The sequence below is a fragment of the Mangifera indica genome, chromosome 5 (genome assembly GCF_011075055.1).
Source record: "Mangifera indica cultivar Alphonso chromosome 5, CATAS_Mindica_2.1, whole genome shotgun sequence".
NCBI classification, from domain to species: domain Eukaryota; kingdom Viridiplantae; phylum Streptophyta; class Magnoliopsida; order Sapindales; family Anacardiaceae; genus Mangifera; species Mangifera indica.
In genome coordinates, this window is record NC_058141.1 from 16,784,307 (window position 1) to 16,807,321 (window position 23,015).

Consider the following 23,015-nt stretch of genomic DNA (forward strand, 5'->3'; position numbering starts at 1 on the left):
CCTTTGAATTTCGAAAAGCTAGACCAAAGCGGAACCGAGGAAGCGCCATTAGATTCGAATTTCAAAACTGTAGTCTCCTTTAAAAATAAATAAATAAATTTATTTTAATTCCCTTCTGGGCAGCTAATAAATCCTTTCATAATTCAAAATAATTAATTTATTTTTAAGGCAATATGATATCCCACAACAAATCAAGCAAGTGTAGAGTAGTTCAGATTAGCCTTTATATAGTTTATGGTATGACTTACAACAGTAACAATAAAATTTTAAAACTAACACAAAATAAGGAAAGTTAGTAATTATTTCTTATCCTTCGATAACTATTCTGTATAATTCTCTCAATGACATTAAAAAAAATCAAATTAGTAGGGAGAGGAATATCAGCCCTTGCAAGTTTATTTGTTCTTTCTAGTTGCAGGCTTGTCGTCTGCATAAGGATACTCGGCAGGAGCAGACCATAATCCCCACAGTATAATTAAGTGTAGACACAAAAGAAGGAAAGATGAATAAATGCTTGAAGGATAGACATTCCAGCATAATTCCACTCCTATAAACAATATCAAACTGCATAAAACAAGAATGCCACTGTGAGCATAAGCAGCGCAAGTTATTAAACAAACATTAACTGGGAAGCAATGCTAGCAATGTACCGAAGCAACGTATTAAACGATGTTTTCCACAATAGGTACGGCAAGCTGTAGAAATACCTGCACAAGGAGACATTATGGAATTAGTGCAATTCAAGTTAAAATAAAAGAGGCTTGACCTCAAATTGCAATTTTAGTATTATTTCATTCCATCATTGTAAAAATGACATTGCCGTGCACAATCAAGCAATCCATGGAACTTACTCTCGCAAATTCAACTCAAAACATATAAAAATGAAATAGAACCACTAATCTCAAGTCATTGGAACAATAATTAGATAAATAAAAGATGAACATTGACCAACTATAAACAATCTTTGATACTACAATTTATATCAACACCAGGGTTCAAATGATAGACTTCTGAATTCTGCCAGCTTTGGCTTTTTTGTAAAAAAATAATAATAATAATAAGAAAAGAAAAAACTACCATACCACGAGTAGAACTGATAATGCAATGAGCGAGCGCACACTATGCCAATAAAGTTCCCAACAAACATAGTCGTTACAATATCTGAAATCATATCCCCAAAAAGAATATAAGTCAAAGAAAAAGATATTCTCAATAAACTGATTAATTCATTTTGGATAACAGTACTCACATTCTTTCTTCAGAATCCTAAATGATGAACTCTTAGAGCTTGAAAGAGCAAATTTTGGCTTTAGAGAAACATACTTGGAGTGCAAAAAATTGAGAAGTCCTTGTTCATGCCTGCATACAACCAGACATAGAAAAACATTAGCAAACTATGCATCTGCTAAGGAGATACATCTACGTATATATGTCCAACCAAGTGGCCAACCCAACTATCCATCTACAAGCAGTGTGTTGGAAGGATTGTTCCTCACAGTTTAACAGACAGATAGTTGTATTCATCACATTTTAACATACAACAATATCCGCTCTTCCAAAGACAGGGCAATAGTTTTCCCATAACCATTTTTACAGTTGGCAAACTTAGCATGTGATAATCGAGGGAAATTGCAAAATGACATTCGCCACTCATAATGGAGAACAAGAGTCCATTTAACTTACTTGCACCACCTACAATGAGCAAAAGCTACAATTAATGCAAGATGTGCCGTCAGCAAAGAAACTGCAAATCCCTTTGACACAAAAATTTGTTCTGGAATGAATTTGAAGTTTACAGACCTGAAAAGACAAATTCGAAAGCTACACTTGATCACAGCATTCAACTAGCTCAAATAAATAATAACATTCAATGAAAAAATCATCAAATCTTCCAGACCATAGATGCCAAATGAAAAGTACCAGAAGTGGATGAAAACACGCCCGAGATTAAAGGATCTTGATATATATGCAATTGGATGTGATGCTATAAAAGGCAGCCCCAAAAGGATCTGCAGAACCATTTTTCAACTATGTGGAAATGAGTGATCAAGTTGAATAAATGGCACCCCAGACTACAAAGTCAATTGCAGTAGTAGTCCAACTCACCTAACCACATAGGGAAGGAAAACAGTAAGGCATTTTGAAGATTAAAAATCTCTTAAATAGAATCCAAGAAGGCCTAATGTAAAAATAATTGATGTGCCCACAGATGATTAGTTTCCAAAAAAAAAATAGAGATAGGATAGATACCTGCACAAGTGCTGCCCCAGCTAAAGCTGAAATCACACCACTGACACTCATAGCCTACAAAATAAGTGTTCCCAAACAATAAACAGGGATTTGAGTATTCTTGCAGGTGATTTAAGTACAAACTTCAACAATTATAGTCAATCTGCACACTGAAGCTAATGTACCTTTAACAAAAGGAGTAACAAGGGTGGAGCATAGAGGAGCACATTCATCTTTATTGAGACGGCTGCACTGTAAAATGCAGAGGGAAGTTACACAAATTTCACTTAATGTATTAATCATGCAATAAGAATGTGAATACTACCTGAAAACAATCAAGCCCAAATTCCACTTCTGATAAAGAAGTAAGGCTATTGAAGAATGGAGGAGTGTCATGGCAAAGCAGTCATTAAAAAGCCGAAGCACAAAGATTGAGTGTACTCTTTTGGATAGACAAAGCAAGCTAAGAGCCCACCATGGTAGCTGCAATATACATTATGTAAAAATAAAGCTAATTTATCAAAGGTGAGAAGTGAAATAAAATAAAAAATGGTTCAAAGAGATTAAAAAAACAAGTTGATATGTGTTTTTACAGACAAGAACAATTCTTGCAAGACAAAGAACTAGCCTTTCAAAGAAAATCTGGGTTTGAAGGCCCTCAAAATTTCCGAGGACAAGCCTCATAACGAAACATCCCTAATGGCTAATAGTAAAATAATTACATGGCAAGCCAATGATAATACCCTGAAAACAGACAATAACATGATCTAAAACTATAAGAACAGATGTCAGTCTTCACAGTGGCTCATATAAGCCACTAAATGAAAATCATACTACCAACATCTGTAAAAAGCAAGGTAACATCAATTTACACAACTGCCTCCACAAGATCTTAGCAGTTAGGCCCCTAAATCATTCTGCTGTTTCTGATATATATTCTCTGGTTTGCTGATAAAGTGTAACATTGGCCCTTTCTACAACTTCATTCATTAACGAACACGTATATGCAACGTAATACATTTATCACTGCTGCAGACACATCAGTGGCATTGAGATTTCTATCAAGGCAAATTAACTAGCACATCATATTTACAAAAGCAAGTAAATAACCATACCACATTGGTCTTCACGTATATGAATAAGATAATTGCCAGGTTTATAATATATAAAATGCCAAAAAGAATCTGCAACCACAACCACAACCAAACAGAAAAATTATGTAAGCATTTATGAGAGCACAACGTGCATTTTCCAATATGCAAACATTAAACAGCCACTTTAATTTTAGAGGCAAAGAAACAAGTTTTGAACTCCAAAATACCCAATCAAGCATAGTTTCTACGGATTTGAGAGAAACTTTTCACTAAGACACAGAATCACTGATCGTGGAAGATCAGAAACGTAGTTGTGCGCTATTTAATATTTTCGACAATTAAAACGTAAGGAAGAATAGGATTACCTGAGCTGAATAGACCTCCCCCCCAGTGATATGCTTTATAGCAGAATAAACATATAGAAACCCAGCTGGGTATACCAAAGGCCCGGTGTCACCTTTCAAGTTATTGTAATCCCTCTCTCCTCCAAGAAACCCATTTACCTAATTACAGTAAATCATCCAAATTCTTGAGCAAACTAAGAATTGCTGTGATTTTTTAAACTGAACTCGGAAAAAAATAATAATAATAGTGTTGTCAAACCTGTGCCATGTAAGCATCCCAGTCGATCTTGGTATCTGAAGTTATTCAGAAAATAATTACAAGAAAATATAATATCGAGATAAACAAGTATAACTGGAGAAGTTCCTGATCTTACATGGAACATGGGCGATAATAAGAGCCACAAGAAGGGCATCCGCGAATATTAAACCAAAAGCGAATGCGATTTTTGGATTTCTGAAAATTTTGAGAGTCGACGCATCATGTTTTACCCGAGACATTGATACCGCCGCTATGCTCTTTGTTGATTTTGATTTCTATCGTGCTACGGCAAAAATACTACTTGGAAACACTCTTGAAACGGTGACTTCAATCTTTGAATAATGGGTAAGAATCAAAATTCTCCCTCGACCCAAACAGTCTGCAGTTTCGGTCGGTTAAGTGACCCGAACAGCTTCCAGTTGGTCGATGATGGAGGCCTAATCACTAAGGTGTGTCATCGCAGGCCCAAGAAGAAAATGCCTGGTGACAGCCCAAGCAACGCAGCGGCTGGACCACTGGCGAGCAGAAAGGTGGGGACAATTTGGGAATTTCAGCAGTTGGGAGGTACGGGCAGCAGCTTATGATGGATTGTGGGATCACCCTTGGGCCTGCAATTAGGCCTCCATCAGTCGTCAAGCACCCAAAAAATTATAAACATTACTAGTATGGTAAGAGTGGATATATTTTCATCCCAGGTTTGGTTCTTTCTTGAATTTGTGTTTGTTAAATTTTAAAAATTTAAATCTCTATCTTTCTACTAAAATTGTGAAACTATTATTTAATAAAAAATATTTAAAAAATCAAATTTTATCTTATTTCTCTCTTTTGTTCAAAAAATTAGTAATTTCTTTCCACCAAAAATTTAAAAAGTTATATTTTTTTCACTAAGATTTTTTTTATCCTTCTTTAGCCACCGTCTCCATTCCGATCAATGGTTGGCCTTCACACCATCTTCTTCTCTAGCTGATCTTCAGAAGTTGGCAACCATTTTTGTTGGACGAAAATGAATCGTCTCTTAAGACAGACGAAAACGATTCATCTTCATCCACCTTCTTTGTCAAATGTGTTTCATTGCCTACATGGAAAATCGATCGAAAATAGAGACGATCTTTTGACGATGAGATGCATTCAAGGAAGAAGGAGAAGGAGGAGATTGGTCAAAATCGAGCACACGACCTTCTCTGATTATGTCGCTTTGGAGGGAGATGAAGCGTCGTAGAGGGAGAGAGAGTGTTGGGAGGGAGAGAGTGATGGAGAAGTCATTGTTAATGTAGGAAAAAAAATTAAATTCTAAAAGGGAAAATGTAACTCTTCAAAAATTGTTAATTTTTTAAACTAAGAGAGGAAATAAGATGAAATTTTAGTTTTTAATATTTATTGTTAAATGACAGTTTTATCCTTAATTCTAACATAATAATGTATATTTGAGCTTTTGAAATTTAATGAGTATGAGTTTAAAAATAGATCAAACTTTAGGTGAGAATAAGTTTTTTTTTCATTTATTAATAAATAATTATTAATTTAATTAGTAAATATGGGGGTTGGATAAAAAATCATCCACCGCCAATCGAATACTATCTAAACTGCAAACGACAATACGAGGGCAATGTCATGGGGGTCAATTGATCTAGAGATCCAACTCAGGCTTCCTCATCTACTTTGTGATGGGGAATTCCAAACCTCTCCACCTTCTTCACATATCAAAGAGATTTAGTCATTTTTGCTTTCTTTCACTTGGTGGCAAGTATACGTTTGCATGTATATAAAATTGTCACAATAGGGATACATGTACTTTTAATTGAAGATAAGGACATTTTATCCCAAAAAATTAGTGATACATATTTATATTTTTATGGTTTTATTGTCCAACAATATTAAAATTTGAAAGTGAAAGAGATATCAAACACCAAATCATACATACAACGCTGGCACCCTTGTCTCCACCAATCGTGTTGCGTTTGGGAGCCCACTGGGTTGGATTGATTTTGTCTTAAATTCAACTCTGGGACTTCCATTCCAATTGTTGTGATCACGTGGATAGATTAAGATGATTTACTTAGCTAATGGTCTCTAATGGATAGATTAAGATGATTTAATCACCTAGTGGTGTCTCTAGTAAAACAATCAAGTGTCTCTCTAACAACTATTTTGATTTTTGGTTAACGAAACGCGCGCTTTATTTGATTAGAAAAAGGCGCTTTCCATTTCTATTTCCGAACCAAATCTGAAAAGGAAAAAAAAAAGGAAAAAAGAAAAATGATAGAGCGGTGTTTAGGAGTTCAAAGGGCGAGAAAGGTTCATAGAACTTTACGCAACTGTAAGGTCACAGTCCTCTGCTTAGGCCTCACAGTCATCGTCTTACGGGGCATCATTGGAGCCGGTAAATTGGCACTCCGGAGCAGGATTTCATAGAAATCCGTAACCACTTTTATTTTCACTCCAGAAAGCGCGGCGCTGAGACGCATCGAGTCCTTAAAAACGAACGCCAAACGACGTCGGCGTCTTCTGATACTTCCAACACCACCAACTCCACCTTTCAGAATGATAAAAATAATTACAATGAATTTGATATCAGCAAGATTTTGGACGATAAAGAAGGAGATGAAAAATCCGACTGGAGCAAGTCCTACTCTCTCGGACCAAAAATCTCAGACTGGGACGAGCGAAGATCGAAGTGGCTGAAAGAAAATCCAAAATTTCTTAATTTTGTTGGAGAGAACAAGCCACGTGTCCTACTTGTTACGGGATCGGCACCTAGAGCGTGCGAGAATCCGGTAGGTGATCATTATCTATTGAAGTCAGTGAAAAACAAGATTGATTATTGTAGAGTGCACGGGATAGAAATATTTTATAATATGGCTCTTCTAGATGCTGAAATGGCAGGGTTTTGGGCGAAGCTTTCATTGATAAGAAATTTAATGTTGTCTCATCCAGAGGTGGAGTTGTTTTGGTGGATGGATAGTGATGCAGTATTTACTGATATGACATTTGAGGTTCCATGGGAGAGGTATGAAAACTACAATTTGGTGATGCACGGATGGAATGAGATGGTTTATGACCAAAAGAAGTGGACCGGACTGAACACTGGCAGTTTTCTGTTGAGGAATTGTCAATGGTCGTTGAATATTCTTAATTCGTGGTCTCCAATGGGACCAAAGGGGATAATTGGGGATGGAGCTGGGAAGATCTTAACCAAGAAGCTTAAGGATAGGCCAGCCTTTGAAGCAGATAATCATTCAGTAATGGTTTACTTGTTGGCTACTCAGAGGGATAAGTGGGGTGACAAGGTTTTTCTTGAGAGCGAATATTATTTGCATGGTTATCGGGGGATTTCGGTAGATAGGAACGAGAAAATGGTTGAGAAGTATAATCTCGGTTTAGGTGATCATAGTTGGCCTCTAGTGACTCATTTCATGGGTTGCAAGCCTTGTGCCAAGTTTGGGGATTATCCAGTTGAAAGGTGCTTGAGGCAGATGGACCGAGCTTTTAACTTTGCTGATAATCAGATACTTAAAATTTATGGCTTCATTCATAATTCTTTTGTCAGTAAAAGTGTTAAGCGAGTTCAAAATGAGACGAGCAATCTACTTAAGGTCAGATCAGATCGGATTACTACAACCACAGTTAAAAAAACTATCAAGGTATCCTCTTCTTGAGCAGACTCCTTGCTACTCTATTGCATTGATAAAATATGTTGTATTAGTTGCACTGTTTCTATCCATGCAATTTGTCAAATTTGGTGATACCATCCTTTTTTTTTTTCCCTAAGAGTCTTAGATTTACTAATAGTTATATGTAATCTCTCTGAATGGAAAACACAGTGCAATGCACATACTAATTATTATGTGATGAACTAGTTTTAATGGTGGTTATTATTATTGATGCACCAAATGTTTATCCCTGTGGCAGGCATTTTGTTATATGGTTCATAATGAACATGTGCAGGATGATCTGTATGCATCTAATGTGTAACTTATTTATTTGAAATTCATTAGTGAAGCTAGTTGTTGAAATAATAATCCTGAAATCACTTACTAAATCCTCTGGTGAAGTTAATTGTGCAGATCCTCTAGTTGAAATTCCCTCTTTAGCTTGAAGGTTCCTCAAACGGTTGCTTGCCGTTTTTTTGTCCGTATCACTTTGCAAAAGCCTTTCATTCAATTGTGCCCTTTATGTGATGTGATTTTGTGCGTAATTATCAAACAGTAATTGACCATTGCTGGTTCTATTTTATCAGTTGGATTCATTTGTTTTCTGTTAAAGGAATTCCGTTGTTGATATGCGCTTCTAATCAATGGTCCATTTTTTAAATATAGTTTAGCATTTGAATATAAAGCATTCTTTAGATCACCTGAGTTGATGTACTGTTGCACAGATGCACCAATCATGATTAATGAAGGTTCAGATATATCTTTTGTTCCTGAAGTTGCTCACCAATGTAGGTGAATCCAGATTTGTATGACAACCCAACTTCCAAGTTAATAAAGAACTTAGATTGCTTCATGTCTTGTTCTGAATCATCAACGATATATGAATAACTTGATGCTATCCTGTTAAGATATGCTCTAAAATTACAAAGCAAGCATTCTGTTATATGTATGCATGCTGTTGGGGTGTGTCTAATATTTGATTTGGAGATTCTATTTTGGTTTCTTGTGGTATATCAGTATCCAAATGCAAAACTCTAGTGATTGAATCTAGATTTTATTTTCTTAGTTTTGTTGTGTCTGAAATGTGTTTAAAGATTTGTAATTTGTTACCATCTAAAATTATCAGTATCTAATTGCCTTTGAATAATGCTAAGTTCACAATTTTATACACAAACAAAGGCATTTTATCATATAATTGAATAGTTAAAAATTAAAAATAAAATAATATTTAATTATATGATTGTTTGTGTACACAGTTTTATTAATTGCATTTTATAATTCTTTTCAACAGTTCTATGACATGACTTATTTTTCTTTACAGAAAATAAGATGAATTCAATCTTTGGCTCAGAAGGAATTTGCCCGAGGCAAACTTTCAGTTAAGCTGTCTCTCGCTGGAGTGAAGTGCGGAGATGATTAAACATGAGTTGATGTATTTATGATCTTTTTAGACTTCTCTAACAGTTAGCATTTACCTTATGAGGAAATTCATAGGTCAAATCATCCTCTGTAAATAAGCAACTTGGCGGTGAAGCCTGCATTTAATAGCACCTAACATATTCAGCATCTGCCCATCTTACATCTTTCCATGACTAATAATTTTGTAGTATCAGGCTTCGTGTCTAGCTAGTTAAGTTGGCATTAGCATGTTTTACAATGATGATATCTGTCATGAGTCTCAAGAAATCTTACTTGTGAAAGAGTTTTACTAGTGTTTACAGGCTAGACATGGTGTTTCAAGTACCAGCATGTGCTCTAGTGCCTAATGTCACATCCCTCCTTAAGGTACGTACCAATTGCCTATTTTTTCAAGTAGTGATAGCGCATACAATGGGTAGGGTGTTCCAGAGTGTTCATGTAGATTTGAAAGAGGTTTGAAAAATTTTGGAAGCAAATAGAAACTACTAGAAGATTCCAACACATTCTAGAAGCTTGTAGATAATAATGGAAGGGTATGGACAGTTCTAGAAGCGCACGGCTACGCAATTCCAGTCCACCCTATAACTCATTAGAGACTTGTAGGGGTTTACCTTTTTAGGAACTTGTATATCGGAAAAATATTTTTCTACATAGAGAATATTCTTAGGCATATGCTTAGATTTTTCTAGGTCAATAATTATAGGTTATATTGTGTGCTTGGTGACCAAGTATTCAATTCTGGGCACATGTTAAAGAGGTGGAAAATCTATATAAATAGGGACAATTGTACATAGTATCCAAGCATGCATGGAAGCAATCTTTGAGTGAGTTCTCATGTGCAAAACTCTTGTACTTCCTTTTCTTAATATAATCTCTCTTCAATCACACTCCTTATTTAGGGTTGTTTTCAATTTTTTATTGGGGTTTGATAGCACATAGCACACAAAGATTTACTGGGGTGTTGCAAAGGTGAAATCAATATTTATGATCACATGGTTACTAGAAATTATAAGTTAGATGTGACAGTTGGTATCAGCGTTTAAATTTATAGAATATTGAGTTGGTAGCAGAGTCAACTTTGAAAGGAGCTAGGTTTATGGCCAAGGTTTGTGAGGTGCTCAGTTGATATCAAGAGCAAGGTTCATGGTGAACCAAATTAGGATCAAAGTTGGGATTAAAATCAGGGTTTGAGGTTATATACCAAATTTATTGGAACAAGTAAATAAGGATGTCAAAAGTAACAAATGTGAATGAATGGATGGGGGGTTGAGAGATAACCCCTAATTTAGGGAAGAAGTTTAGTAGAAAGGTTAAGTCTCGTGATTTGGTAAGTAGCTTGGAGGTAAAAGTTATTAAGTACGAATTAGTTGTGGTGAAGGATTGACTGATGATATTGATCAAGGGAAAATGCATACAAGGCACTTTTATTATGCATTTGTGAGTGAGTTTTTTCTTTTTGTTATTTGGTATCAGTATTCTTAGCTAGTAAATAGGAAAACATGTGAAAGTTGAATTTGTGTAGCTGATTAAATAGGCCTTCTAAGTTCTATTTGCTTTGCTAGGTGGTTTTCTTCTTCTTTTTTCAAAATGCGTTTGGTTCATAAAATCTTTAATTATCAAAACTCAAATATTATTATAGAGATAAATTAGTAATGTTCTTTGATAAATTCATATATATATATATATTATATTTGATTGGTGATAATAATAAAATATTATTTCATTTTAATGCATTTATATGTTAAACTAAATCAGAGTAGGGACATGAGAAAACTACAATAAATAAAAAATGGCTATAGGAGAAATGGTTGAGGGTAAACTACAAAAAATCAAAGGGTATTGAATTGAAATCTACCCACAATTAATAAAATAGTAAGAAAATTGTTAAATGTCAATCAAAACGATAAAATATCTATACATTGTCAATAAAAAAGGGAGAGGAAAATTGCCCATACAACCTTTGATAAAAAAACCGAAGGATAATTAAATCAAATGCACCATTAAATCTGTTATAGAAACTAGATATTAGTCCTATGATATAAAATTCGAACTCATTTTGACCTTACTTGAGACAAGTCAAGCTGCAAGCTTCTTACAAGGTTCCATTCGACTCATTTACATAGGTTTATGTGTTTCTTGGACTTAAACCAATAAAAAAAATTACAGTTTAAGGGCTTATGTGTCTTTGCGCATGTTTTCTCCACGGATTTTGTAATATTCCAATCACTTAAATGGGAGGATACCAAACCATCCTAAGAGTGAATTAGCCGTACGATGTAATTGCCAATAAGAGCACAACTGAAAAGAAGACCTGGGTGTCGAAAGGTTTTCTGTCCCTCAAAAGAAGGAATGGATGATCAGGAGACAGTTCTGAAACAAGTGTTTGGAGAATCATCAGATTCGGACTCCAACGACTGTGAACAACCGCAGCAGCACGAAATTAGATCTGAGAATTTGGGTCAAATTCCCAGCTGGCTACATTTTAAGGTAATCAATGGATTATATTTGTGCAGAGACTTTCTGTCTCCTCAAGACCAATCTTCTTTGCTCTCTGCTGTCCAAAATGGTGCGTTTTCTTCTCTCTCTTGCTTGATTTACTAAAGATCTTTCACGCAAATGATGCTGATTCATATGTAGTTTTACAGAAGGATGGTTCACCGACGCCTCTCACAACCAGGTGCCCGTCACTGATTAGCATTTGATTTACATTTATAAATTACACTAGCGTTTAAATTATTAACTACTATTTGTTATTTGTGTTGTCGATATTATCATATAAGCTGTTGAGTAGCTTAAATTATATGGTTCTAAATTCTAGTTTACTCACTGGTTAATTTCTTGTAAAATTATTTGTAGTCCTGAACTGGTACTTGTTTATGGTTCTAGAATTTACTTAGTATATAACTAAATCAAGAGTTTGGCGAAGCCCATGTGTTTCTGGTTGTTGTCATTTTATCAGTCAGAATTAAGAATTTCATAAGTGATTATGGGTCATGTGTTCTAGGCTGTGTCGATTGCCTTGAAGGTTTGTAAGAAGGTTTCATTGTTAAGAATGTGAAATCATTTTGGTATGAAGTTGTTCAGTTCGTGCCTTAGTAAAGCTCAAATTTTCTGTTATGTGCCAGGCTATGAGGTTTGGAGATCTTCCAACATGGGCAATAAAGCTTTCTAATTCTATTCGTGAGGCTGTGCTCCTCAGTGATAATGACTTAGCTAGCTGTGATGGGGACAAGGAAGCCTGTCCTTTGGCATCAGATTTGTTATGGAGGGAGCCTCTATTTGATCAACTAATTGTTAATGTTTATCAACCAGGTGAGGTGGGATATAACTTTCTGAGTTTGTTATCTTGTTTACTTTTCAGGTTTTTTCATGTTTTCCTGTTGCAATTTACCTTAAGATGAATAAAAATTGACATCTTTCAAAAAACCTTTCAAATTATGCTATTGCTTGTATTGTTATGCCTGGTGTCTGTCTTGCACAAGTAAAAGCTCCGCGCAAGTTGGTTAGTAATCACTGCAGTAAGTCTTTATCTATCTATGTAAAATCATCATGAGATCTGGTTGCCCTTTTTGTAACACATCCTTACTCTTTGAGCATATTTATTTTCTTAAAATCAAGGCATATCTTGTTTCATCTGCTGTTTATCTGATTTTACAATAAGTATGCTCCGCTTGCATTTGTCTTCACAGTTTCAAAAATGGCATATGAAAATACTTGCTAGTTGGATGTGTAGCTTATTGATGGTGAGGTTTCCCTAATGATAGGGCATTTGTGCGCATGTTGATCTGATGCGATTTGATGATGGCATTGCCATTGTCTCCCTGGAGTCTTCATGCGTGATGCATTTTACCAGAGTGAGAGAAGGCTCTTCAACTGGCAAGAGAGAAACAGAGGATCCACCTGCTGAAAAGGTTCCAGTTTACTTAACTCCAGGATCCTTAGTTGTCATGTCAGGAGAAGCTCGCTACCATTGGAAGCATGAAATAACTCGCAAGCCAGGCTTTCAGATATGGCAAGGGGAGGAGCTAAATCAAAAACGGAGAACCTCCATAACCCTAAGAAAACTTTGCCGTGTTGATTAGAGCATGCTTACCGCTAAATTTTGGGTGTTATTCTTCTATATTCAAGTTCAATTTTCACAGAAAACCTCATAGAAAGATGCTGTAATTTCCAATTTTGAAACCATATTACATTTTTCATTGATGATATCTAATGCTTCTCAATGTAAGATTGCAAACTTGCTATCATATCTGAGTAGCATTTTATATGCAAATAATGAATATAAATTTATACATAAATAATAATAATATATAATATTTTATTTTTAATTTAAAACCATCAAATCTCAAATCTATCAAGGTTAATTAACATGACTGTAACATCTTCTGAATTCTCCTGCTAAACAGGTGCCTTACCATGTAACTTCGCTTCAACCGTCCACGTGTCGTGTCCAACCACATCACCCCTTTCATCCCTATAAAGCCAACCAGTCTTTGCACTGCTCTCTTCCCAAACAGCCGGTAAACATTTTCCTTCATCTCATCTTTAATCTAACAAAATTTATATATATGTATATAAAATTGTCCTTCTTTATTTTTTTAAATTTTTTTTGACGGAAGAAAGGACTTCAGTATCTGGATTTCGTCCAAGTAACCGCCATCTACTTCATAGTCTGCTTTTAATGCGCCAAGGAGAATTCGATTCCACTGAAGCCCGGAGTGGAAACCGTTGAAGCAAACGTTAAAACCGTCGTTGGTCCTGTTTACGACAGGTTTTATGATGTGCCGTTTGAATTTCTCAAGTTCGTCGATCTCAAAGTGCGCGTCCAGATGAAGTTATTTATTTGTTTCTTAATATTTGATAAATGGAATCCTTCTGTTAACTTGAATCGCAGGTTGACGAATCTTTCAAGGAACTGGAAAGGCACGTGCCTTCGCTGGTGAAGCAAGCGTCGACTAAGGCACGAGCTGTGGCTTCTGAAGTTCAGCGCGCCAGTGTGGTAGACACTGTAAAGCACATTACAGATAGTGTGTATAACAAGTACGAGCCGACGGCTAAGGAACTATACTGGAGGTACGAGCCGTTTGGCGAACCACATGCAGTTTCGGCTTGGATTGGAGATCCCTGAATCGGCTGCCTATTGATCGGGTAAGTATAACCAGCTGGTTAGCTACACGGAAGAGAGGGGATACGCGGTTGCGGAGTATCTGCTGTTGATTCCAATTGAGAGGATTGCTAAAGCTTTTGAGGAGGACGAGAAAGGACCCACTGTTTCGAACAATGGAGGGCACGATGAGAAATGAATTGCTGGATTACTTAGAACTGGGGATGAATTTTGAGGGTTTGGATAGCCTGCTAAACCCTTTTTTTTTCTTTTTTAACTCCATGATTTTGCTGTTTTCTTCCCCCAGGCGGAATAAAAACGATATATGTAGTTATTATTATTCATTCTGCTTTCAACTCCCGGAATTTAACCAAGTTCTGTATCTTATTGTCATATTTTTCCTGTAACGGATATTAGATAGTATTTAACTTGACCGATGGCTTCACGGATTGAATATGAAATCAGACATCCTTCAGAAGCAGAGAATTTGCCCAGATAAAGATGGAAATATCCCATGGATCATAGAAGCCAGAAAGATTAAACAAAAGTTCACAACAAAAAAGCACTCAATTCAAAGCCAGCAACACACACACACCTTCTCTTGATAAAGAACATGTTTTCTTATTTTGAAAAAGAAAATTGAATCATGCAAATTTCCTTGCAATCCGGTATGCAAAATAATACGAACCCCATTATAACGTAATGGTTCTACCAAAACAAAGAAGCATTATTCAGAAATTTCAACGACGACTAACATCCGCTAATGAGATAAATCTAATTTATTGTGTCCCCTTCAGTGTAGTCTAAACACAGCAACAAAACAGAGGATCTAGTACATAGAGTAATTCTCACTATGGCCAGGTCGGAGGCTTTTAAAAATTGTCATCACAACTGGAACAATGCCCAGAAGTGCTATCTGAAGATGATCTGATGTGCTAGTTCGAACTGTTATTTGCCCACTGAGTTTGTTGTTCAATCCCGCACGGACAGCTACCTTAGAACCTCGCCCAACTGAAAATTGAGATTGAAGGTTGGCCCCCAATGCCAAGTCGCCTCTCCACTTCACTAATGACAAACCCAGTGATGATTGATCTTGGCCTATTGGAAAATCAGCCTCCCTGAGCCGAACTTCCAAATTGGCTCCATATGCAGAATCACCCTTAGATCGGACAGTCCCAGTACTACCCACCAATATTAAGCGTTTTCCAATTGCAATCTGATCCTCAAGTTTGACTCCAGTGGCAACATTTTCACCTAAGAATGTAACAGATATTCCTGCACCTGTCTTATTCTTTTTGAAATTTTTGAATTTGGTCTCCCCCCTGACAATATAAGCAAGTTGCTTCCCAACATTCTGGATGTCAAAGCCCATCATACTTGATCCATCCTCCCCATGCTTAGCAGAAACAGATGAATCCAAATGAATGTTGAACTCTTTCTTATCCTTTGTGACTTGAACAGTAACTGCTACCGGAAACTGACTAGCAATGGCCAAACTTTGTTCAATGTTAACACCATCATATCCACAATCATGGTCCCAACCATGGGTGTCCAGAACTGGCCTCGCCAAGAACTGTGATGTTGGCTCCAAGAACCTGTACCTGTAAGCTGGGTTATCACCATCAAAGGAAGGTGGCAAGACCATATCAGGTAATGGGACTGGCACGGCAGCTGGACTTCCATTTTCCTGATCAACATCTTCTCCAATATTCCCGTAATCATCAGCAGCAATTTTTCCTTTCTTCTTCATCTCTCTCATTCTTCTCAACTCCTCTTTCCACTGCTTTTTCTGTAGGAGTTTCACCCGATAATCATACTCCTCAAAGTATGCCTTCCTTTGCTCCTTGCTAAGCTTGGCAATCTGAGCTTTCCTGAGAGGTTTGAATGGTGGGAGCTGATTGTATTCATCCTCATCTTCTTCTTGATCAGAATCAGACAAGTCAGCCAAGTCAATATCAGAATCACCAATGTCACCACCCTGATCAGTGGGGAGTTTTGGGTGTGTACGAGACTGCAACAGCCAAGACAACAAGTATGGGAGAGGAGGCGAACGGACACGAAAGCCAAAGAGTTTCCGATGGTCTAAAGTATCTTGAGATTTTGAAAGAGAACTAGCTTCAGATAAGATCTTCATCGAATAGCATAACAGCAGTAACTGAGGTCTCCAAGTTTGACCATTAGGAAGCACCTTTTGTCCATCTCTGTTCTTTCGACACGCTGGATGATTCTCAACAAGAGTAACTGGGTTCATCAAACTTGGGTTCATCAGACGCAAATCACCAACAGCCTGCCCAATGGATTGCTGAACAACATGAGAACGTTGGGCAACAAAAACTTCATAACTCAAAGGGGATCCCGATGGCCCATCCGGAGGTGCAGAAGCAGCATGGGTCAAAGTGACAATAGCACTTCGCCAAGTTGAGGAACCAAGTGCATTACTGATTGTCCTTAACAATGGCAGATCATTAAGATCCCTGGTCTGGCTATCCAGTCGATCCACATAGAGGACAATATCTGGGGAACACTTCTTTGTAAACTTTTTTATAGAAGATAAAACCTTTCTATTGGCACCTTGCTCCATACCAGAAGATTTCAAACCTGGAGTATCAATGACCCTGATCTTAACTCCATCTACTGTTCCAACTATCTCTTTCACAGAAGTTGTACCAGGTTCAAATGCATCAATCAAAGTCTTTTCCTCACCAAAAATAGAATTTATCGTAGCACTCTTGCCCACACCAGCTTTTCCAAGAACCAGTATGTTCAAGGAGATGTCTAAATCATCTTTCCCCTCTGCTTCAAGCTGCATGGCAGTTCTCTTTGCAGCATCAAGGTTAAATAATTGTCCAGTTTGCCTCCCAGCAACAAGTGACAACCGGTACAGTACTTGCGCTGCTATAGAATCTTCCGGAGACTGACCTAGTCTTTTGACAAGCCTCAAAAATTTCACCCTTAATTGTTGTAACTTCTCCAATTTCTTTTTCTCTTCTTCACTCAAATTCTTTGGCTCAGTCTCTCCCCCAGTTGTAAGACTGGAAGGCACAAAAAGGTTACTGTGGTTTGGTCGAGAAGCAGGTCTCAAAGTACGGAGTGAGGTCCCCAAACCAGCCGGACGCTCAACAGAGAAAAGCTTTGATCCATCTTGAGAGGTTATGGTTATGCCACTGCCATCCGCATCAGCACCTGTAGCTGCTTTCAACAGAGCTGTCAATGCAGCAGAATCAAATAACTCCTTCCCCTCCCCTTCCTCATCGGTGTCTACTTCTTCATCCGAGTCAGAGACAATTTGACCGTCAATTATCTGTGAAATATCATGAGAACTCTCTGCACCTGAATGAGAACCAACACCTGATGCTTGTTCCAACTCGTCCAGGAATTGTTTGGCTACTTCTGAGCTTCCAGATATCATGCCTTCAGTTTCTCCATCGGTAACTGAGCCTTCAATCTCATACTCTTTGTCAGGATAATGGTTTTCATCATCTTCAGCTTCCAAAGAAACTTGTACATTCAAACTTGTGCTCTTTTCTGAAGATTCAGGTGATCCTGATTTGCCTGATATCCCATTTTCCAATGTGTCACTATTGGCACTCAAAATTATCTGATCATTTTTAGAATGTTCAGCCTCATGTTCCAACATATCAGCAATGCTCACAGCTTCAATCTCAATCTGTTTGGTTCCTGAATCAGCTTTTGGTTCAATTGTTGTAATTTCTTTGTCCTCAATATCAACAGTAACGTTGCCAATATCTGAATTGTCATGTTTTGCAACAACAACAGAATCAATTTTATTTCCACCAGGCAGAACCTCTGTGACTTCAATGTTATTACTGCTTACTACTTCTTCCACTGGCTTCAATTCCACAGGTTCTTCAACAAAATGGTCTATCTCATCAAATCCATTTTCCAAGCCCACACTACCATTAACTGGGAACTCCAACTCTTCAATTTCAATATCCTTAAATTCCTTCACATCACCAATAGCAACAACAGCCGCTTCAGACTCTAAAGTATCAAGATTGATGTCATTGACAACAGAGTCCCCAGTGTCCGTAAATTTCACACCCTCTGCACTATTGTCAACCACCCCCCTAGGTTCCCTTGTTTCCACAAATTGTTCACTGTCAAAAACCTCACTCCTCTCCTCAACACCCTCAAGCTTCTCAGGTACAAATTCAGCAGAATTCCCCTTCTCACTTGCACCTGTTTCCACCAAATCCTCATTTTCACCAGAAGCCACACTCCCAATTCCAATCTTTTTCACAAGACCCTCACCCAAAATTACCTTCAACCCCTCCTCACCATCACCAAATGGGTCCTCCCCACTGAAAACCCTAACTTCCAAACCTCCTATAACATTATCACCATTATTATCATTCATGGCCTCAATTGAAGCAACACTATTGAGCATTGGAATTTCCAAAGAATCCACAAACGAAGCATTAGTATCCTCCCCTTCAACCGTTTTATTAACAGTTTTATCAACTGGTTCAGCCATAACTGGCTTCTCCGACGGCGTCTCAAACTCCTCTTCTCCACTCACAAACCCCCCATCCTCAGACCCACCATCACTATAAGCACCAGTAATACCACTGTTACTAGTAAATTGACCATTACTAAAAGGCCCAGAATCATTGTTTTTCACATAATTATGAGTACTCTGAGTATCATTAGAAAGATGCGCAGAAGAAAAACCTGATAGATGCGAGACGGTTTCCGCTGCAGAGGTGTTGGAGTCCATGGCGGTGGAAGTGTCTTTCCTTTATAAAAGGGAATTAGGGTTTTAGATTTAAATTGGTTGGCTGGTGTCCGGATTTGGGTTTGCAGAGGAGCGAGCAGCTGAGAGAAAGATAAGGTTACGTTGTTGTTGGTGGTGTTGGTGCTTGCATTTGTGCGTGACCGATTTTTATGAAAGCCGCATGGAGCGGGTTTTACAATGTTTCGATGTTTATATCACCCTGAAATTACACAACTACCCTTTTCTTTTGTCCACCGGAAGCTGCTAGTGGCCAGTGATACAGTGAGCTCCTAATGCTACAGTAAAGATATTCGTTTGCCCTAATTAAAATAAAAATAATCACGAGAACAAAATTTATTAATTTATTCATATAATTTAATATATTAATTTATGATTGTTTAATTTTAAAATAAAATTTTAATTATTTAATTATATATTATCACATATAAATATATTAATAAAATTTGTTTATATAGATATTTTTTTTAAATAATAATAATATGAACAATATTTAGTATTTTTATTCTACAAAATACGTAGATTGTATAATATTTTGTATTTCTATACTGTTGAGTAGACTGTTAAAGGTTCTAAGACAGACAGTTGAATAGAAGATGAGATTTTTCACATCACACGTGCCACACAACACAAGTATTTTATTTGCATTAATAATGATAAATGTGAAATATTTTTCTAAAGGAATTAAAATGTGAATCATTTCCCAATTTGATTATAACAGTATTATACATATTCATTTTTAATATATATATAATTACATATTTATATGTATTATTATATGATTAAGTATTATTTTATTTTTAATTTAAAATGATTTAATTATATAATAATACACATAAAATATGTATCTATTTATATATTTAAAATAAATAGCATAATTTTATTAATTTGACTAATCCAATATATCTCACAAAATGTCAGGATAGAGTGATTAAAAATTGTATTGTTCAATTGGTCTCATGAATTCCTTCTCCTTGGAAAACGACTCTTGTGGAAAGAAAGGAAGCTATGGGGAATTTTTTTAACGATTCAGAAAACTGTCAGGATTCGGATTAGGGTTTGTGTGACTGTTTGATAGTGAAGTGATGAGTAATATTTGTTTGGTTGGGTCTTGTTTCGTTTTCATTAGTATGGCGAATACGTGTTTCAAATTACTTCCTCTTCTTTCTCATCCTCGATGGTTGGCCAGTTTTTGCTTCTCATCCTTCATCATCCCAACCGTAGCTGCTTATTTGTTTCCCCCTTCGCTTTTTAAGTTTGTCAAGGATCAGGTCCACAAACCCACTGGGCTAACTAAGCCCGAAATTATAATAGGAAGTTGGGTTAGGTGGAAGCCTTCGTGATTAGGCCCAAGAAAGGAGAAAAGATGGTCAAATAGTGTCTTAGTTTTTTCCACGTAAACAAGCAGGAGGAGGCAAATGATTTAACCTAATCAAACCCATGCATGATTCCTTCCTTCTCCATGTGATGTGATATGATGTGACTACCTTTTTCCTTACTTAAAATAATATAATTATTGCACAATCTACTTAATAATCCATTTCCTAATCACCATTTGTTTGTAGTAGGTTGGTGGGTAGGTGACTAGTGGATTCCTCCTAAAAATACAAAACTTTTTATTAAATATAAGGCCAAACGCAAGGTTTAGCGTTTTCTCAACTTTAACTATGGAAACACCAAACACCCACCCTGAAATTTTCCCCTGCCTAAGTTTTAAAAAATGGCAGTTTCACCTAGGGTTTGGTTTTAAACTGCCATTTTTTAAAACCAGCCAAAATGACGATTTTACCCCTACTACCGTTAGGGTTTGGTTAAATCTAAAGTTTCCATAGTTAAACTTTTGAGAAAACGCTAAACCATATTGACCCATTAGTAAAGCAAGTAACGGCAATTGACCTTAAAGCAAACTATAACATAGTTTGTCTCCAAAATTGAAGGGTTTTGAGAAATTATTGACTTATGAATTATTTCTGTTCTCAGTTGATTTTTTTTTTTTTTGGCATCAACTGTCTCAGTCAAACTAGACGGCTCAGCTGATAAATACAAATCTGTCAGTGACACGTCAAATTGTTTTGGATTTGTACGAAAGTAAGCAGCTAACCAATAGGAAGAAAGTATCAAATTAAATTGCCAACAAGGAGACACCGAAGTAATAAAAAGTGATCAATGGTCATTAAACTCGGAATTTCATCTCCCTAATAGAGTAAATTCAATCTCAAAATGAATTTTTTAAAATTGGATTACTAACCAAATTAATTATTTTATTGATTTATAGTTTAATCAAAAAATCAATTAGTTTAATTTATTATTAAATTATAATGATTAAATTTTACTTAAAATTATATAAAAAATAAAATCGATTATGATACTCACACTTATAAATATTAAGAATATATCATTTTTTAAAAAATAATAATTATTTATTTGATTTCAATGAAACAATTAAAATAAAAAAATCTCAATCTCATGATACAAAAAAAAATATAATTCTATAAATTATTTTTTCTTATAAACCTTTAAAAATGCATCCAATTTAATTAAAAATAATTAAATTACTTAAAAATAATTTAAAATTTAAAATATATTTAAATTTTTGGTCAAATTAGGTTTTTGACCAGTTTATCTAGTCAAACTCGATTTTCAATAAAATTTGACCAATTCAATTAAAAAAAATTTTTATATTAATCAGATTAGACTTGAAAATTAGTTTTTAATTTAATTGATTAAATCAACCAATTCAATCTAATTTTAAAATCATTGCTCAAAATAATGATTTGGTTTAAATAAGAGTCCCTGTTAAACAAAAATGACTATATATGTAGAGTGGACAGTGATATTTTGATTTTATACTAACATATATATAAATATATATATATTAGGCTAAAAGACATATTCCCACCCAAAGTTGGATAGAAATCTAATCTCTTATCTGTTGATTATAAAAAATATAAACTCTCATCTATGAGATATTGAAATTAACAAAATAATTAATTTCAGATAAAATCATCTTTTAACTAATAATATATTAAAAATAATAAAATATTATCTTTTTTTATATTTAAAAATTAATATTTTTTATAATTAAATTTTAAAATTTATATTTTTCTTTTAAGATTTAGGGATTTTCTCTCGTCCCTTTTTCAGTGTTGGAATCAACTAGTTTTTCTCTCTACCCTTTTCCGACATCTTCCCCCATTATGAGTCATTTTCGTCACTGAACGAAGAAAATCATCTTTTATCATTTGGCCTTTGTATTATTACTAAACTCAACAACCAACCGTATACTGAACATTCCATGACAGAGAGTCAGAATCAAGTTGAGTGAACTGTTTGAGGTCGGCAGAAGTTTGCACAGCTGGTGCTTGTATGGATTTTATTTAATTTATATACAGTGACTGACAAATAGTAGTTGAGACGATAGCAAAGACAGGGAGATCAGTGTAAATTCACAGTGAAGTCTTATCTAATGAAATAAGTGGCATTTCTTAATAATGGATTACAAGCCATGGTTTAATAAAATATACACGGGTTTGTTGACACCAAGAATATTATTTATCATTTCAAACCCACCAGTAAATTCGAATTCTCAATAGATCCTAGAATAATGAAAAATACATATATAATTCTAACGTTAGGTTGGTTTTTGACTAGAATATGATACAGAATGTTACACTTTTCTAATTGGCTATCCTAACGTACATACAAATAATTCATTATGGGAAATTCATAGATAACTTTAATAATATTATATCTCAAAGTTCTACCGAAATTTATGCCTCAAAATTATTAACATTTTATATGTATTTATGTAGTTTCCATCTTTGAAAAAAAGTTGATGAGATTATTCCATACCCAACAAGTATTTAAATATAAATTTGAAAAAAGGCTTATGACTATGAACCACTCGAACTTTAATGAAATGAATTTTTTACCCTTTAACTTTAAAAAGTTTGTTTTCTCACCTATCATCATATTTCGTCAATAAATTTTGTTAGCTTTTATGTCCATTATAGTGGAAGTCTTTTGTTCTATGTCAATTTTGCTCGCTCTTTTATTAAGTACACCTTTTATCTTTGTACTAGTAGGCATTATTAATGACTTTGGTGCATTAACGAAGAATTCAATATAAGTGGATATATTCAACCTAAACTGATTCACGATAA

At 35.6% G+C, this 23,015-nt stretch overlaps 3 protein-coding genes and 2 pseudogenes across 3 annotated transcripts; 3 read left to right on the plus strand and 2 right to left on the minus strand.

Moving 5' to 3' along the window:
* Positions 1-191: 191 nt before the first annotated feature.
* On the minus strand, positions 192-4,466 carry LOC123217140 (dol-P-Man:Man(5)GlcNAc(2)-PP-Dol alpha-1,3-mannosyltransferase). Its single transcript, XM_044637934.1, has 13 exons — positions 4,042-4,466; positions 3,927-3,961; positions 3,689-3,826; positions 3,345-3,413; positions 2,555-2,712; positions 2,415-2,481; positions 2,251-2,304; positions 1,921-2,009; positions 1,684-1,800; positions 1,250-1,359; positions 1,083-1,161; positions 651-707; positions 192-564 (listed from the first exon to the last, which is right to left on the minus strand). The coding sequence occupies exons 1-13, from the start codon at positions 4,163-4,165 to the stop codon at positions 396-398; spliced, it is 1,266 nt and encodes a 421-aa protein (XP_044493869.1). The 5' UTR covers positions 4,166-4,466; the 3' UTR covers positions 192-395.
* Positions 4,467-5,959: 1,493 nt separating this feature from the next.
* Positions 5,960-9,142, plus strand: LOC123215926 (annotated as a pseudogene).
* A 2,008-nt stretch (positions 9,143-11,150) lies between these two features.
* LOC123217345 (alkylated DNA repair protein ALKBH8 homolog) lies at positions 11,151-13,242 on the plus strand. The gene is made up of 4 exons (XM_044638327.1): positions 11,151-11,561; positions 11,641-11,672; positions 12,121-12,312; positions 12,760-13,242. The coding sequence occupies exons 1-4, from the start codon at positions 11,345-11,347 to the stop codon at positions 13,075-13,077; spliced, it is 759 nt and encodes a 252-aa protein (XP_044494262.1). The 5' UTR covers positions 11,151-11,344; the 3' UTR covers positions 13,078-13,242.
* Positions 13,243-13,364: 122 nt separating this feature from the next.
* On the plus strand, positions 13,365-14,530 carry LOC123216408 (annotated as a pseudogene).
* Positions 14,531-14,700: 170 nt separating this feature from the next.
* On the minus strand, positions 14,701-19,015 carry LOC123217344 (translocase of chloroplast 159, chloroplastic-like). The gene has a single exon (XM_044638326.1). It carries the CDS (start codon positions 18,835-18,837, stop codon positions 14,929-14,931), a length of 3,909 nt encoding a protein of 1,302 aa, XP_044494261.1. The 5' UTR covers positions 18,838-19,015; the 3' UTR covers positions 14,701-14,928.
* Between the last annotated feature and the right edge of the window lie 4,000 nt (positions 19,016-23,015).